General features: G+C 34.5%; 3 protein-coding genes across 10 annotated transcripts in view; 1 reads left to right on the top strand and 2 right to left on the bottom strand.

Moving 5' to 3' along the window:
* The window catches only part of LOC119828738 (serine/threonine-protein phosphatase 5-like), a 15,670-nt gene extending 11,790 nt beyond the window's left edge, over positions 1 to 3,880 (top strand). Inside the window, exons 8-9 of the mRNA XM_038350981.1 lie at positions 19 to 100; positions 634 to 3,880. Coding sequence (XP_038206909.1) covers positions 19 to 100; positions 634 to 693 — 142 coding nt within the window. The 3' untranslated portion in view covers positions 694 to 3,880. The remainder of the gene's footprint in view (positions 1 to 18; positions 101 to 633) is intronic.
* A 472-nt stretch (positions 3,881 to 4,352) lies between these two features.
* Positions 4,353 to 8,656, bottom strand: LOC119828816. Of its 8 annotated transcripts, none has more exons than XM_038351091.1 (6): positions 7,841 to 7,967; positions 7,379 to 7,523; positions 6,635 to 6,776; positions 6,092 to 6,245; positions 5,460 to 5,646; positions 4,353 to 4,766 (listed from the first exon to the last, which is right to left on the bottom strand). In XM_038351091.1, exons 1-6 carry the CDS (start codon positions 7,932 to 7,934, stop codon positions 4,610 to 4,612), a joined length of 879 nt encoding a protein of 292 aa, XP_038207019.1. In that variant the 5' UTR covers positions 7,935 to 7,967; the 3' UTR covers positions 4,353 to 4,609. The 8 variants fall into 8 exon arrangements, with proteins under 8 accessions (XP_038207019.1, XP_038207025.1, XP_038207020.1 ...); XM_038351097.1 differs by lacking the exon at positions 7,841 to 7,967 and adding an exon at positions 8,557 to 8,656 and having other exon boundaries at positions 4,354 to 4,766; positions 7,379 to 7,518; XM_038351092.1 differs by lacking the exon at positions 7,841 to 7,967 and adding an exon at positions 8,123 to 8,296 and having other exon boundaries at positions 4,354 to 4,766.
* Positions 8,657 to 14,930: 6,274 nt separating this feature from the next.
* On the bottom strand, positions 14,931 to 17,009 carry LOC119828737. Its single transcript, XM_038350980.1, has one exon. It carries the CDS (start codon positions 17,007 to 17,009, stop codon positions 14,931 to 14,933), a length of 2,079 nt encoding a protein of 692 aa, XP_038206908.1.
* Positions 17,010 to 18,807: the final 1,798 nt, after the last annotated feature.

The following is an 18,807-nucleotide window of genomic DNA, read 5'->3' as shown; positions in this document are numbered from 1 at the left end:
ATTATATAATTTTTTCAGTGACGCAATGGGTAACCTGGGCGCCTTCATCACGATGAACGGCAAGGATCTCAAGCCTAACTTCACTTCGTATGAGGCCGTTGTGAGTGTCTTATTGATTTACGCTGTAAATACGGAGTAAAACTCCTTTTGCCACCCCACCCCTTTTTTTCTAAATTATTATAAGTATAAACTTTCCTCTTGTATTACTATCTATAAAAAAGGTGATGCATTTTAGATCTAACCATACAGACACACAGGCGGCGGAAAGCGACTAGAATAGTTTAGATATTAAAGACTTTATAACGGATTTTAAACGCGATTTATTTATAATATAATTATTATTAACCCCACGTTTCGAACACTTTACAGCGAGCGTGGTCACGTGGAGACTGTTATGAATATATTCTCTATATTACAATAAACATGAAGTTATTAACAATATAACTATTTGTCCGTTGTTGTTTCGTAGTTTGTTTTTTGCCAAAAATACTTTTTAAAGATTGTCTGAATCAGATATTTTGCTTATTCTGAAAAGTGTATCTCAACCAGTTTTTTTTCATATATTTCGCTTAATTAATGTTTTGTCACTATCTTCTTTACTAAATTTATATTTTTTTTTTTTATAATTTTCAGCCTCATCCAGACGTGAAAGCTATGGCCTACGCGGATTCAGTACTCAGTATGTTCTACTAGAAATCTTCGCAGATCGCCACAGTCGGTTTGTGGTACAATTTACAAGGCGGCCTTAATGCTATGGTTTATAAAATCGCAGTTTTTCACTAGGAGACGATTTTTCAGTGTCCATAAGAAAATATGCTCTAAAAATATCATAAAATCGCATCTCACATTCAAAGTGAAAAAGAGTTGGGTAGAGTATGTAGTCAAAACTCAGTGGCCATTGAAAAATGGACTCTAAAGTAGTAAAATACAATCGATTTCCCAATGTTTGAGTAATTTCGATGGATAATACTATCTGATACTATATGGATTAAGAGAAAGAGATAGATAGAGATATTCTCGAACGTTACTGGATTATTACAAACTAGCCGCTCGTCCCGGCTCCGCCCGGGTTCAACCGGGATGAAAAAATGTAATACAGCCTATGACAATCTTTCCTGCGGTCAAAGAATTTCGGAAATCCATAGATATTTTTTCAAGTGAGCGGTTGCATGTACCTTGATACCAGTCTAATGCTGCGACAAATTTAGCCACAAGTGTCTGTCTGTTGTTCTCTTGTTGCTCATTGTGGCTACAGCCCCCCCGTACACTGCAACATTGATATAAAATCAAGCATCGTCATTAAAAAATCAACCTTATGCGAACCGCTTAAAGTTGTTTTTAGTAAGACGCGACTATTTGCAATGAGATCATAAATTTGAATATTGCGCTCATTTCATACAGACGTTTTTGAAACGTCCCAGTGTGCATCTTTGTTTTTTTATATGTATGGCAAAGCACTCGTCAGGGGAGTTAAGGAATAAATGCTTGGGCCACACTAGCGGCTAATATGAAAAATAATTATTGCAAATATTGCTAACGTCAATGGGTAATTTTGAACGGTCTACGTAAGTACCTATTATTGGCGATAAAAACCGCGTTAATTTACTTGAATTTAAGTTTAAATGAGGATAAAGGATTCTTTCAACCTAATTCCAGCAAGATGGACCTGGACAGAGCTCTGTATTTCATGAATTTAATTTTTTATTATTTAAATTTATTGAATCATAAGCGAATGGAGAAAGAAGTATATACTTATTGTGGCTGATTCGTCACATTCTCTCCCTTTAATGTACCGCCACTTGCGAGCTGATCTCTTTAATGTGTTAATGGCGTTCTTAAAATATGACATAAGTCCTGGCAATACCTCCAATTACGTATGTTACAGCGTAAATAATGGCGTTTTTTATGACATAAGCGGGCATGCGGCATGGCATGGGCAGCGGCACTGAACTGAGCTGGGCAAATTCGCCTGATGGTAAGCGATCACCACCGCCCATGGGCACTCGCAGAGGTAGTGCCTCTGCGAATGCGCTGCCCGCTTTTAAGGATTGACGACTGGAAAGAAGGAATGAACTGGGAAGGGTGAGGGAAAGGAAATGGGCCTCGGTCTTTCACACGTAAGTGTGGCCCAAGCATTTCAGAAAGATAGCTCAGCCCTTACGTGTATTTCTCATATGGTACAGATGCAGGAATGATTTCATCTAGCATTATTATAGGTAAGACCTAACCAAAAAAGTTCAGCCATTTTCAACGATGGTTAAGGAATAACAAACATTTACATGCATATACTGATAAAATTAAAATGTTTCATAGCCGATTTAAATAAGAGTATTCATTTAAAACCAACCTTATCCAGGTTACCACGGAGTTTTTATAGTTTTTCCCGAAATTGAAAGTTAACTTCAAAGGTCAATAAGGATCACTAGAAGGAGATATAGTTTTCATGACATATTTTTAAAACCAATCAACCAATCAACACTTAAGTTTTTTGTTATTAATATGCGAATGAAATTCGACAACTGATTGCTTGATTTTATCAGAATATGCTTAAACGTTACGTAGCTCACGGCTAGTGGTCATAATAACAAGAAATTAACAAACAACAGTGTCTTCTTTTATTTGTACATTTTTAAATGCGACTTCTTAAATGCATTATGTGCATTCTTTATTTTTAAGTTTTTTCAATGTTGCCATTACCTTATTTTATGATTAATGCGATGTTACAGTGAAGTGTTTGTTTCCAATGAATATAGTGTTTTACGTTGATGTTAATTGGCTTTTCCTTTATTTTTTTCAACATAATCCTAAACGGTTTTCCCGTTGTAATTTTAAAATATTATTTTAACTTGTATTTATCCGAAAACTAATTTTGTATGAAAATGTTTCTATTACACATATAGTATGTTTTATGGCGTTATTATTAAAGATAGAAGTAACCAATAATTATGTGTATTTTATAAACCAAAAAAACAGTAAAGACAATGCATTTATTAGTTCAATTTTAATTGTATAGCGCTGTATCTATTTTTCGCTCTGGCAACCCTATTTTTTATGTCACAGTTTTTACATTATCGTCGATAAATTGTTATAGGACTACAAAATATGGATTTAATTGAATAGGGTAACAGCAAACGCATGCAATAAAAACGAATTTCACTGACCAAGTTTCGGAATGTAGCTTTATGAAATAAATATTATATATTGAATTATGTTATAAGTGATTAGGGAAAAGGGTAATGCTTGTTTTCACAGTTTCAAGTGTCCGTACGATGTGTTTCGTTCGGAAATCGAACAAATTAGTTTTTTACGCAGATACCTAGGTATAGTAACACTATGTAGGCTGGATTTCTTGTGACGTTAGTAGAGAAATTCGTAAAGCTTGTGTTGGTGCTGATTGAATAGGTACGGAGTCTGTCAAATTTTGTATTAGATGTATGGATTAAAGATTTTAATTGTCATGTGTCGTGTTTTTTTGCCCGAAATGTACCGAATGTTGCCAATTAATTTGCTCAAGTGTCATTTACTCACATCACGATTGATATTATATAATTTTAAAGAAACACACTAAAGGTTGATAAAGGATATCCTAATTTAATAAGATAATTTGTGACTTTGCATCTTTTGTGTTTTGTCTCTTTCGCTCTTGTGGTCTTTACGTAAGGAAGAAGGAGACGAAATAGTTTTATTAGCGGAAGTGTCGGGACGGAGGAGTTTATTTTTAAAAACACTTGATATTTTAAATCGTAGTCTATAGTTAATATATTTAAAGGGCAATAAGCAAGGTTGTATTTTGTATGGAATGAATATAATTGAGTTGCCGAGCATATCAGAATATGTAGATAGGGTTTGGTGTTGATTTAATAAATTGTTAAATTTATAACAACGTTTTTCATTAATACTTCGATCATTAATCTAAATATGAATAAAACAATTTCATTTCCAACTCTAACATGTGCGTATAAGGTTGATATTTATATAGACTTCGATGTATATTGACATAACCCCGTTTGTCATAACTTTGATACGTTTTGAGAATACACCTTAAAATAAGGCCCATAAGCCTGATATTGCTTTAACCTGTGTTTCTTTCGATTGAAATTTTGACAAACGCATCTGAGGACATTTTAAATTCGATCGTAGGATTATGTACCTGAACGTTTTAAACGATCAAAGTGTTCTGTTTCTTATTTTTTTTTAGTTATAATTCTTGTTCAGAACTTGGTGGTGATATTAAAAAGTTTTTAATTGTCCTTAAACTATTATATTAGAAGCAATCGCATAAAAAGGAACAATCATAATAAAAACTATATTACAAAAATTTAAATTTATTCACTTTAGATAGAGGTACAGACCGCCGCGATAATTATTTTAGCACCACACAATTGATAAATAAATCAATTTAATTTTTTTTATTTGTTTACTTCTTGAGATACAAATCTTTATATTGTCGTTTTCCAGTAAGTGTTTGAACACACTTATGATTTTTAACTAGGGTAGTAATATCTTTACAAATTAAACGCTTCTATATCACTATTTCGTAGTATCTCTGTTAAAATGAAAAATGCCACAGACAAAAAATAACAAGTTCCACAGACTACATAATTAAGAACTACGATGGTACAATTTGCGTTATTATCTTGACAACGGTGGTTCTGTCGAGTTTGCATTTTGAGTAGCGCTGCTCGCAGTCTGTGTCCAAAGATCGACCAGCGGATATCGCTTCGTAGACAGACGTGCCGTCAAATAAACGACGCACGAGGGAGTTTCTGTAATAAATATTGAAAAACATTCACTATCAACATACAAACTCAAACATTTATTCATATAAAAGCACTTTAGAATCGTCATATTACACAGTTATTACATTTATTACCGGTTCGGAAGGCAGTTTCTACAGATAAGAGCCGGCAAGAAACTGGAGCATTAATTAAGCCTAATGGACTGATCAGATAAATATAAAATGAACATAAACAACTAGACAAGGCGATTGTGCCGATTAAAATAGTCGTCAAAAATTTCCTAGCGGCTCTATATAATAGATCAATTTAAATAAACACCTTATCTCGTGGGAGTTATGTTCAAAGTCTACTGACAGTTCATTAGGAACTGCCCATATACAGGTGTAGTCGGAGTTTTTGAGGACAATTTTTTAGCATTACGAAATAAGAGTGTAGTTCGTCAAAGAACACCTACAGAGTAAAAATTATACAATTTAAATAAACAGTATCATGATAAGCAGTGTTAAATAACGAGATACCAATATTCTTGCTATGCCACGGCCTAAGCTCTGGATGCCACCTATGTAAAACTTATATAAATTATTATTTCACAGCCTGCTAATATAATGTTCTGTTTAGCGTATAAATAAAATAAATTAAATGACAAACGTTTATGTTAAATAGGGACAGTATGAGAAAGCGGTAAAACCGACACCAACAGTCGTATATTATAAATATTACCTAGCTACCGACGATAGCATGACATCAAAATCGGTAGCATTGCCTATGGCCATATTCTCGTTGGCAAGCTGCACGTAAGAGCAAGCAAGGCGCTGCATGCAAGACGCGGAGTCTACGTTATAGCGACTGAGGGTTTCGTCGAATTGCCCTAAAAGATCCGATATGGAACCAAGCTCTGTTTCTGCACCTGAAATAATACACAATAATACGTTCAGGAAAGAAGGAATGAGGTATATAGAATTCGCTTAAAAATAATCAAGCATAAATTAACGTTTTAAAAATGAATTTGTATTTTACTTAAAGTCAAATTATTAACTACATCGCATTACGTGTTATCAACTTTTCTTTCAGCTTACGTATGGATATAATATTATGATACTGACAAAAATATCGTCTCAATATTCATTAATTTGTTTCAGTTACGTATTCTAATGCGAAGTATAAAAAAAACCGTACAAAAATAACCTTTGTGTATTTCCAGAGTCCAGACCATAATAATATATACATGGACCTATTAGTTTTTAGCAAATCCTTTAGCCACTTTTCATGTAGAAACCAACTAGCCATCCATACAACTTTAATGATCTATTGTAATTTATAATATTAGTAAGGTTTATGTAAAGGAAACTCACTGCGACCATAACCACCGTAGCCGAACGAGAAAGCGTGGATTATTTTGGGCAAAACAACCACAGCACCAAACCCGAGGATCGAACCCAGCAGAACACCACCGAGGTCTATTTTTAATGGCCCATAAATCCCAGGAGCTGTAGCACCGTAGGGACCCTAAAAACATATGCAACGTCATATTATAATGGAGATTTTTTAGCAGTAAAAGGAGATAGAACCATTTTAGATCAATATTAAATACATTTTAAATCGCCTTTAAAATCCGTTAAAAAGTTTTTAATTTCTAAATGTATAATACTCGCGTAAAATCAAACACAAGAAAATTATATTATATACAGTGAAAAAATAATGTCAATTTTTTATATCGGCTAAAACCAGCAAGTTTAAATTACTTAACAAACTTTTATTAAACCCGTATTACACATGCTAGATTCCTTACGCCTCAATCAAAGTTAATGGACCGTTTTTATAATGACAGTTAATGTGAATGAATATTGAAAACAATTTTATTTTTTTATTAACTCCTCTTGTATTTCAAGACATACCGTAGCTCCATAAGTAGATATTCCGAATCTCTGCGACTTATCAGCTTGATTATCTCTCTCATCCCTACTCCTCTCTATCCTTGCTGCAGGCTCTGCCAACTGGTCTTCAGTTCGTTGATAAGTGGGGCTAGGGAGAAATCCTCTGGAAAATAACTTATATGATATATTTTTTGTTTCATTTGCTTTTTATTTTGTTAATTGAATAGGTTGCAGATTCATTTTTGAAGGAAGTATATACATAGCAACGGACTACGGTTTAACGGTTAGGACCTCGGAATTGAAATCGATTAGTCCGGGGTTCGAGTCAAGGCGAGCGTGCAGGAAATAAATTTGCTCTTCAATTAATCTGTGCATGTCAATAACATCACCACTGCCCGAAACGGTGAAGGAAACCGGGTACGTCTAAGAATCAAAAATTCGACGATACGTGACAGCTGCAAACTCGCACTTGACAAGAGGGCTAAATTATGGTCGGTACCCTCATACCCTCGTACGCCTGCGTGCCAGCAGTGGGCATGAATGGACATGAACGGGCTGATGATGATGATAAGAGGAGATAAAGATTTTGCTAACCAACAAACACCCTGGACTGACATTATCATAATTCACACACATCGCACACGTTCAATTGAAAGTTACAACAGATTGCGAAATACCAAGAGTTCCTTTACCACCACCCGATTCTAGTATTTATTTTATGTTAATTTAAACTGACGAGATATTTATAGAGCCATAAAAACTCACCCATCGCTCCTATAATCGGCGTGCGCACAACAACACGCGACCAGCACCAACAAAATTATCTTGCAAGCCATCTCGAGGGTGTCTAGGCACTGCCGCATTTCTTCTGCATAAATACTATAATATACATATCGTTCCGGCGCCTGCGCTGGAACAATACCATGAGGAAACGTATTGTCGTATGTCGTCTATTACACAACACTTACCGTGACGACTCGCGCAATCGGAATTGTCTTGGCTTCGGGATCAAGTCATGCGCTTGGTAAAGCTAGTAAAAGTAGTTAAAGAGCTGCTTAAATGGTTGTTTGGGGGGGTCAACTGCGAAACCTGGATAGAAGCATATCGGTAAATGGAACACTAGCTAGTTTGAGCTGACTAAACTACGATAAATGCTTAATTGAGCTAAAAGTAAGCAACATATTAAAACACATCTGCATATACACATAATATATCGTTTACACTCACAATATCTCCTTACACGACATGTTTTGTACCTTTTTGTATTGTTCAATGAAAGCTGATAAGAGGTTACGACCTTTAAAAAATATCTAGCTCTCATACTTATTACCTATAAGTTTCAGGTATCTTACTTCTAAGAGAAAAATATTTCAAGCTCTTCGACCAACATAAAAATATTTAATAAGTTTATCATTAAATATAACACACACACAAACATTAAATATAATACGTTTAAATACAACAAACGGAAAATAAACGTAGGGAAAGCGAAAGTCACACTCTACTTACGGATTATATAGGTGGAATTTAAAACAGTTGCGATAGATTTTCTCATGTTATTTATAATCGTTAAATAATAATAAACCTACGTATTGAATGTTAACATTTTAAAAGATTATGTCATTTTAAGTAGGTATAAATATTTACAACAGGCAAATATATTTAACACAATGACAGTTGAAACACTTATTGCGTGTATATAGTCAGTGTTCTGAAATAGAAGATCATATAAAGATGAAGATTTATACATGAAGTCAATCCAAGGCCTAAATCGTAAAATAATAAAGTGCTTATCGATATTATACTAAAATATTTGAAAGAATTTTATAAATTGGTTAAGATTGTCAATTTTCTTAAAAGATGGTGTTGGGTGCCCCTTAGGCATGTGAAACCGAAAGAATAGAAGAAATTCCATTGATTGCTGATCACGGGTTGCCACTTACCGTCTCCTGAGAAATCAGCCATAGCTACGGGACAGCAAACCACCCGGGTTCGCATCCCGCCTCATGATTGAGTTGTTTCTATTCTTAAAACTGTTAAGTATGTGGTACATATCGTTTAAGCGGTATTTTAATTTTGATTAAACAAAACTAACTGAAAACTATTATGATATATTGGTAATTATATTTCAACAGGGCGTTTCCGCAATTGAAATTGAACTAAACATTTTGTATTTATTGAAATTGTTTCTATATTTAACAAAAATAAAGACAAAATGGAGAGGGATACAGGTAAACATTATTTTAACTATTTTGTTTAAATTTTATAGTAAGTGGCCTTTCACTTTTCACTAGTATAGTATTGTGTTAGGCACAGACAGTGCTTTCATTATTCGTATTATTTATTCTACTAGGTACCTTATCTTAATGAACCTAATTTAGTTATTTGTATAGTTAGATATATAAAATAGATATTGGATACTAGCTAGCTCTCCCGCGTGATTATAGAAAATTTACAAGTTGTCATCACAGATAATATAATACCATTGGTACTGGTTTGTCATGTAACCTGTTTAATATAGCGCCATCTATCGGAAATTATTAATTTGGGAGTGATACAGATGTATATTTTAATGGATGTTCATATGAGAATGATATATTCCCTCGCGTTGAATAGCCACCTATGTAACTCTAACCCCCTTACTATATCCAGGACCATAATTATAAAACAGAAGGGCAACAAACACACTTTCGTATTTATAATATTAGTAAGAATTAGGGACGTGTGCGTACCAATAATTTTAATATACTACCTTAATCTTTATTCCTATCTCTAAGCGCTTTTTAATCAATTGATATGATTGTATGTACATCTTTATTGAACATTAGGTTTTGGGATTTTCGTGATTCAACTGTGAACAAAAATCCGTTCACGTGCCGATAATAAGGGTGTGAGTACGTTATTATTTTTCTGCACAAATGTGGTGTCGTACTTTGCAGAAAAAACTTACTAATTTTGACCGCGTCAAGCATTGCATCAGCACGATTTTTATTATTTGTTAATAACGACAAAGCAATAGCAATACATCAAATTACCTACAACTATCACGATTCATGAAACACAACTTGGTGACAAACTGACAGAGAGACAAACAGGAGAGCGAAGTCGAAGTAATAGGGTCTTAATAGTACAGATCCCTAAAAATACTATTGAATGTTGGTTGGTCAGAAGTCAAAACAGGAAGAGGATAACCCTAAAGTAGGCAGATAATTAGTCAAATTATTTGTATAGCTACCTACTGACTACTAATTGCATAACGTTTTACATAAAAATAGCATTAATTTCCTTTCAGTTTTTTTAGTCATTCGACGTATTAAAACAATTCTATAAATATATAATAGATGACATTGTATGGTTAACACCGCTCGTTCAAATTATTTGATATTTAAAAAATAAGTACGTACGTAGTAGATACGTACCAACTTTATCTACACAAATATTATGAAGACGAAACCTCTGTATTTTTGTGTGTTCGTAATGTTTTTACGCAAAAACCACTGGACCGATTTCAAAAATTCTTTCACTATTAAGCTGCAACTTCACTGAGTGACTTAGGCTATTGTGTATGTACCACCGGAGAAGCCGGGGCGAATATCTAGTTGTATAATGCAAACCACTTGAATTTACTAACAGCGATGAGTTAAGAATGCTTTCAAAACAAGGAAGAGAAGTTTTCTCAACCAAATGCATGTTATTATTAAGTCATTAAAACTACATCATTTTTGTGTGGTTGTGTTGTTAATTTAAATGAGACATTAAACTCGTGTAGCGTGAAAATATTACAAATTGTATGCAAACTTGTTGGATATAGAGCTATGAAGCTATAGATATTCCATCCTTCATCATCACATAGTATAAAACAAAGCCGCTTTCCGTCGCATGTGTGTCTGTATGTTAAGATATTTAAAATTACGGAATAGATTTTGATATTGTTTTTTAAATAAATGATCGATAGAGTCTAGAGATTGATTGAATAAAGAAAAAAGAGAGGAGGAAGGTTTTACTTCAAATTTAACGCGTGCGAAGCGCGGGCAAAAGCTAGTTATCAATGAAACAATTTCCATTTTTGTTGAGATATTATAATCGAAAAGTTATCTGATATATTTTTTTAAATCCCTGTATGTTTCCTTTGTATTTTATTTTATATTTAAACAGATGCAATTAACTGCACCTCCATTCCACATTCTGAAAACTACGCTAACAAACAATTGTACAAATTGATAACATCAATTACGGATGTATATGCGTGTCTATATCTAATTAAGTCTATATCCCTTAATAGAGACTTGGACTTCTTATCATTAGTAACAATACACGGAAGCTCTTGTTTCGCCTTTCCTAGGCTATTTCTGTAAATTCACCGTAAAATGGCGCCAAACGGTTCCCTATTTTGGCGCGAATAACATCCACGCTTAAATTAGCTGTAATTTGCAAATTTAAAATCCGTTTTATATTTAAATTGCATGAAAATGTTCGTACAGAGTGCTTTGATTTTATTGTGTTTTTCATCAGTCTTATGTGATAGAACCGAAGAACCGAGAAATGCCAAAATATTTTCATTTGAGGGCAGTAAAGGGGATTTTGAGGCAAGACATATTTTTTATTATTATATGCAAATTTGATAATATGTTATACGTAGAAATATTAGTTGTAAAAATATTTATAAAGCGTCATATAGCGAGTTTCCATGCTTTAAATTTAAAGTAACCATTTACTTTCTTAATTTTTGCTCTCCTCATGAATATATCTGTTACTTAAACGCATTTTTTTAGTTTGATGTTGATTATTTTATTAAACAGCCAGTGACGTGACGTGACGTTGTAAAGAAGCGCTAATTCCAGTGTTGGAAAAAGATGGCGCTAGATATAGTTTTGCCTTGTTTTAGTCATGAATTAATCCTGCTTTAAAGCGTCATGATTACCCGTTTACATGGTTACACGGTTTTATTATCTGGATAGTTTATGATTATTCAAATTTTCAGGTGGGTTTGGACTTTTCACTCCCTTTTCTAAAAATACCGGTAAAATCTCCTGTGGATCCCGGCTCGCCGTATGCACATCATGACCTGGTAATATATTTTCGTTTTATATACCTACTTAAATTATAAGAACTAATTTATTTTGAAATAAGTGACCTATATATATACTTCAATGATATTTAACAATGCATAATAAATAGTTTTAAAAGAATAGAAATCATTGTATTGCGAGGCGGGGTTTTTGTACATTTTAATTATAAAATAAACGCATTCTATTTAGATAATTATTTATTTTGTTTCAGAATTTACCTAAAATCAACGTAAATTTGTCATCGTTGTTCGTCGGTGGTCTAATATTATTAATAACCACTGTTATTTCACCACTCCTTTCCAAAGCCCACGGCAATCCCTGGAACCGTTCCTCTAGAGGTATTTATAATCTGCGCTATTTTTAAAACTAACAACACTCGTAATTCGTGCTTAATCAAATAAGTACCCGTTAAATATGAATAAAAAATTGCCTATATAAATTACGTGCATTATAGTAAAAAAAAACAATTGAATATGAGAAATTTTGAAAGAATAGAAAAATTTGATCACGAGGCAGGATTCGACAATTGAATATGTTATTTTTCTACATTTTATTGACAGAATTAAAAAGAACGCTACATGAAAAACTAAATACACTTAGGATTTTATTGAAGCACCATATAATTTAAACGCCCAACAACCCTACGGACAGGGACCACAGCAAGTTTTCCTTGATACTCTTCTTTTCGGCGGCTTTATCGAGGCACAGGATTTCTTGCACTTAATTTTAGGAGGCTCCACTATTCCTGCGTCCGCTGGAATATACTGGGTCTCCACGTGGATGAAATTCTTCCTTTTCCGTGGGGCTAAATCGAAGCAACCGAATGGGGGAGTATATTCAATGTCCCATGTTGCATTACTAGATAACGAACTCAACGACTCCTCTTGACACACACAAGGGGGCTCTTTGAACGCCGGACAGCTATCAATTACCTTATCAATTGCACTCATATCGTTACAGTACACGTCCATATAGGCACACTTACATATATCTTCAACAGCCTCTGACAGTGCTTTCCGAATTTCCGCGTCTCTTTGACGCTTTAGTTTAACCATTTTGCGCGCCTCCACCTTCGCCTGTTCCTCCGGACTCCGCTTTTTGATTATTTTGAACACCATCGGATCACAGTCTACGTACGGGTCTTCGTTGTCCGCTATCTCGGTTAGATCTTTCAATGGATTCACCTGAAATATGAAGGATTTTAGATGTATTTATCAGGAAATATAGTTGCTTTATATTTATGTAAGGAAAAAAGGGACGATTGAACCGCGGAATTAATTTAAAAGTAAGAAGATCAACATCTAATATTATAATAACAAATTGCTACTAACTGGAAGCAATCAGGTTAAATATCATATCAAATTGGTTTATTTTTGGTATTATCAATAGTTTTAATTGTGTTCGCAACAATTTTTCTCTATCTATGATTCAACTTACTTGTATAGTGAAAACATCGCCCTTCCTCTGCACTCTCAGAGCAGGTTTTGGGTCTAGAGGCTCGTCCGGTTCAGAGTCTCCGCCGCCCATATCCGCCCCGGTCTGTTTGCCTTTCTTCTTCTTCTTCTTACTCTTGTCCTTATCCTGACCGGCGCGCGGACATTTGAATGTCATCAGCTTCGCAACGCTTTTACCGATGACACCTGGAGTCCACCCACGACGAGGCTGTAGGAAACAATTAGACATTTAGCATAACAACTACCTATACACTTATAAGTACTATTTATTTCCAAATAATCAACAATCAATATATTCTATATTATATTTGAGTGAATCAAACTGCTTAATGACATACCTCTTTTTGATCAGTTGTTATCCATTTAAATTAGCCGGAAACAACCTATGATGCATAAGCAGTAACAACTAAAAAAATATTTATTTACGAGCCGCTCGTCTTAGCTTTGCCCGAGTTGACCCAGGATAAAAACTACGTAAAATATAGCCAAAGACACAGAGAAACAAAAAAAAGGGTTTCTATAAGTAAAATAATTTTTTAATCGGTTCAGTAGATCAGAGATCCCCCTGCAACACCACAAACCCACAAATTTACACTAAACCCTTTATAATGAGTATGCTTTTTGTTTTATTTATTTAGACAAGTAACAAAGGCTCATACAAGTAATCCCACCTTATACCCTGGTATATCTGTTGCATTCCACAACCATCCCATTTCAGCTGGCACTGGGTATCCTGGCTTCAGAAACGGATTGCACGTCTTGTGGCCAATCGTTACGCCTGTTGATTAATATATTGCACTAATTTTCATAGAAACAGCTGGGTACCTACAAATTACTATATTCTATGCAAATAAAAGATGTATTGCAAATCGATTACAAAAAATCCTACTAATATTATAAATGCGAATATTTGTAAGAATGTGTGTGTGTTTGTTGCTCTTTCACGCAAAAACTACTGAAGCGATTGTAGTTAAATTTGATACGTAGACTGGACAACTGGAATAACATATAGGCTACTCTTTATCCCGATATTCCTATGGGATACGAACTTACGCGGGTGAAACCGCGGGGCGCAGGTAGTATTCCCATAAGGACAATAACTGTTACTTCGTGAAATAAAAGGTTGCGCCTTAAGTATGTACATTCTATTAAAATATTATTATAAGTAAAAAGTATACCGGGATGAATGTCTCCAAATGTATAATTATACTTGGATGCATTTTTCTTTTTCTTTTTCTTATCGCCATCATCTTCGTCGCCCATTTTGTCAAACTACCTATATGAAAAGGTATTTTGTAATTCTTGTTCAATCCAATTTTAACCTAAATAAACTACAGATATAAGATAGATGTCGATTAAATCAAGTAAATTTTCATATACTATTACCCTACTAAGTGTAATGGTCCATACAGGCAGTTTGTACCTTGACTTAATTAAGGAGGAAATACCTAAATTTTATTTCTTCTATGATATAGGATAAGAACAATTTCTCAATAAACTAGTAGGTAACAGAGAATCTCGTTTTATTGGATAATGAATTTGTTTCTTGCTAAAATTAAGGAATTTTATTAAATCTGTAATGGATAATTTGGTTTTACTTTATTTTAAATGTGTGCCAATGTAGGTTAATACGATATGTAATATCAGTAAACGATATGTAATAAAAGTAAACATACGCTTAAAACTAAAGTAAGATGTATTATATAGAGATAAAACACAAATTGTACGGGTTTTATTAGTGTATTTAGATTTTAATATACACTTGGGTTACAAAATAAAACATCAATGTGAAATCTATGCGTTCTTCCGTTCCTCTTTATCTTTCTCCTGGATGGCTAGCTTGTGAGCACCACAGCAACTCTTCCCCATAAGGGAAAGCAGCACCTGCTCTTTGTCGCAACATCGCCTTTCAGTGTCCACATTAAATTTGTTTATGCATCTATAGTCATGTTCTTTTTCGTACTTCATGTAGTCCTTTATCGCTCTTTTGATTCGCTCATATTCTTTTGAACAACAAACTTTCCCAGCGTCGCTGTAGCTTGGTGGTTGGGGAGCTATGGCTGCGGTTTTATACATTCTGGCGAATCCATCGGGTACGGAGCAAGGCCTTCCCATTACAGGACAGGGACCAAGTTTGATAGGCGGGAGACCATATGGCAATGGCTCAGCTTCGTCTTCATCCACATCTGCCTTCTTGTTCTCTTCTTCCTCATTCATCATATTGACTGGACAATTACTCTTATGTTTATATTGTGGACAGTATGGTTTGTGCGCTTTCCTTGCTGCTATGTTAACTGATTTTTGTATGCATTCACAGTCAAAAGTCTTACAAGGTGGCGACGGTTTGGGAGGATTACATTTACAATCTTTATCCTCTGCTATTTCGACACAATTAAAAACAGGAATTTTTCTTTTTGATGAACTCAGTTCCACGTTATAAACAATGGCATTATTGTTCAAGCTCCTTGTGGAAGCTTTATTGTCGGGTGGCCTTATATCAGTTGCACTTAACGCAGTTCTGGCTTGATTGAGATTTGATATTTGTCGATTTTGGCTGCAACAGCACCCACCTCTATTGACACCTGGAGTCTGACCGATCATTTGCAAATAATAGTCAGCTGTTAAATTTTGTACGGTGTAATTCGTGCCATACACAGACTCCTTAAAACCAGGAACTTTTGTTACACTAAAAACATATGATACTTGCGTCTTTGACCCTCTGGGAGTAGCTCCCGTACCAAACATTTTATTTTTTCTATCTTCACACGTTTCTCCTACTTGTGCCATACCGCCACATCCGGAACACACCGCTTTTCCCTGTTTGCCTTCTTTTTCTAATTTCTCAGGACATTCCTCTCTATGCCACCTGTCATCTTTACAACCACAGCTACCGCAGATTTTCCGTGCATTTACGTCTTTTGTTCCGTCTACCTTACCTTCCGCTTCTTTCTTATAACTTTCCAAGTTTCTGATATAGGTTCTCACTTTGTGAGCTAAGGGACAATTAGTATTGCCGCACGGTCCGGTAATATCACCCATTCTTATCTTATTAATAGGGTACATCTTCTTTTGAGTTTTTGCTTCAGCTCCTTCATGTTGACATCTGTATTCAGTGTCCTTTTGTCCCATTCCACAGCTTTGCAATTCTGTACAAATTTCAATCTTTTGTTGTGCTTTATCTACAACATCTGGATCTTCCAAAGTTGTAGTTTCGTACAAACTGCCAACCATACAAAAGTTCTTGTCATCGCCCTCGATTCTCTTGCATTGGAACATACTTGGCGCTTTGTTTGTCCTAAAAACAAATGCATCCGGATCTGTCATTAGTTGCTGGAATTCTGTTATGATGCTCTCTCCTAAAGCACTAAGTCTTAGTATGAAGGAAATTTCTCCAACCCGTTTACAATAACATTCCCCAAACAGTGGTGTGTTCTGTTTAATTGTTAATGGTTCATGTAGTTTCGAAGCCTCAGCAGTTTCTTTCAGCATGTGGAAGAATTCTGTCTCCCAATGCATAGTGCCAACACCAACAAATATTTCGACTTCGTTCTCGTCATCGTTCCATATTTCTATTTCGAGTGGAAACTTGCTGAGTATCATAAGGACAGTGTCTGGATATGACGGGAAGAGATACGATTTGCCTACTCTGATTGTACGAGACCATTTTCTTCTACCGTTTTCATCACATTCCATTACATCATCTTTCTTATCATCATTAAGGGCTAATTGACCCTCCTTGATAATAAACTCTACTTTTGGTCCAAATCGAATTTTTATTATAAGATTTTTGTTTGCGCCACTCTGTTCATCTTCTAACGTTGCGTATATCGTCACCTTGTCTATGAATATTTCGATCAGGTACATTTGCTCCATGACCTGCCGAGTTCAATATTTATAATTCAATGCCTGTTTTGGACTTTTCTTCAATTCACAATTAATTTCTGCACTATTAAACGAAGAAGTACGTCGTTTCCGAATTTTATGAAATATTACTCTTAGGAGGGGGTTATTTTTCGCTTTAAAGCTTTGATGTAATAAATTGAGTATAAGGAATTTTGCGATTGCAAAAAAAATGCTAAGATTTTTTGTAGTCTTTGAATTAAAAGCTTCAAGTAATTAATTTTATAAGAGCTAAACATTTTTTTGATTGTTCAAATTGTCTTCGTATCAAAAATTATGTAATGATAAATCGCTATATATTTCAATGTCGGCAATAAACGACCTATCCATTATACTAAACATACTAAACAATAAAGTTACTTACGCACGGGGTTTTTATGTCCCTGTCCTATTTAATCATTACTATGGACACTGAAAATTTTATTTTGTAACCCGAAATTTACCATTTGCCCATCTTGGTCTTTATACTAATGACATTTTGTTTAATTTACATCAATTCGTAAAAGGAACGTCATGACCAACTCTTGAACTAAAATTCTATAAAAAGGTGATATAAATATTTATACAGAATAATAGGAATGTGTTTAATTAATTTTTTATTTTGATTTGAATGGCAGCGTAAAATAAAATAGACTAAATAATTGACACAATCAAACTAGTTAACTACATAGTATAAATAGTTGTGCTTATATGAAAATAGTTATAAGATACAACAATATAAGAGAAGTGGTGGCACAGTGGTTCCTCCAGTTCTCTTATATAGTATCTTTGCTGCAGTCTAAGTCAGGGGATGTGGAAACTCTTTCCACATCACTGATCGTTACATAGAAAACATCCTAGAGAAACCGGCATGTCCAAGAATCAAAAGTTCGACGACAAGTGACATCTGCCAACCCGCATAATTCTAACGAAAGACCCCCAAGTCTAAGGTTGCAGTGGGAATAAGTGTGTGATGATGGTGTGTTTCAGATAATGAAGCAGACTACAATCCACTGTTAGATTTAAGCCATGAAATGCTAATGAAGAACAGAGGATGCTTAGAAAGAATCGCTTGCACATCCAGCCAACGCCTGCACGATTCCAACAGTCTAAGATCTGTGAAGCTGATAATGAGGTATTCTTATCTATTATGATATATAATTTGATACATTCCATCAAGTAATGAAACCAATCAATAGTTTAGATATTTTGTTAATCACCAGATGAAGTAAGATGAATTTTTAACGCCTTAACAATACTCAATAGCAAAAAGTGGTAACAAAATGTGAATTAATGTATTTTTTTGGATATTACTCGTTTTTATTTTTAAATTGTCATTTAGTTATGGAATAATCGACTGTGCACACTTAATGATTACACCATGCACTCAAGGATCACGTACATATCCAAAACTGAAAGAACTGAATTATTAAAATCGATCTAGTAGTTTCTAAGGTAAGCGAGTTCAAACAAACAAAAACATTACCGCATTAAAGACATTTTGTCAATGCAAACCGTGTTTCTACAAATAAAGAATAACGAATTATAAATGCAACAATATCTTTCAGGAACAATCTTCTATCATCAATATTGAATACCACAGCTTTAGAAGAAGCAGCTGACCATGGCCTGCAGAGCAGCGACTGTGACAAATATGGACCCTGTGTGCTGGGCGCAGAAGATTTTATCAAATTCCTTAATAATCTTACGAACAGTAGAAAATAACTTCTTTGCAAGAAACGTTCGTTATTAATATTGGTATGTTTGAATAAAAAATGTGGCTCGATTCCAA

This window comes from Zerene cesonia, chromosome 8, assembly GCF_012273895.1.
Source record: "Zerene cesonia ecotype Mississippi chromosome 8, Zerene_cesonia_1.1, whole genome shotgun sequence".
Taxonomy (NCBI): Eukaryota; Metazoa; Arthropoda; class Insecta; order Lepidoptera; family Pieridae; genus Zerene; species Zerene cesonia.
The sequence above is the reverse complement of the archived record's forward strand: the minus strand, read 5'-3'. Positions and strand labels throughout refer to the sequence as shown.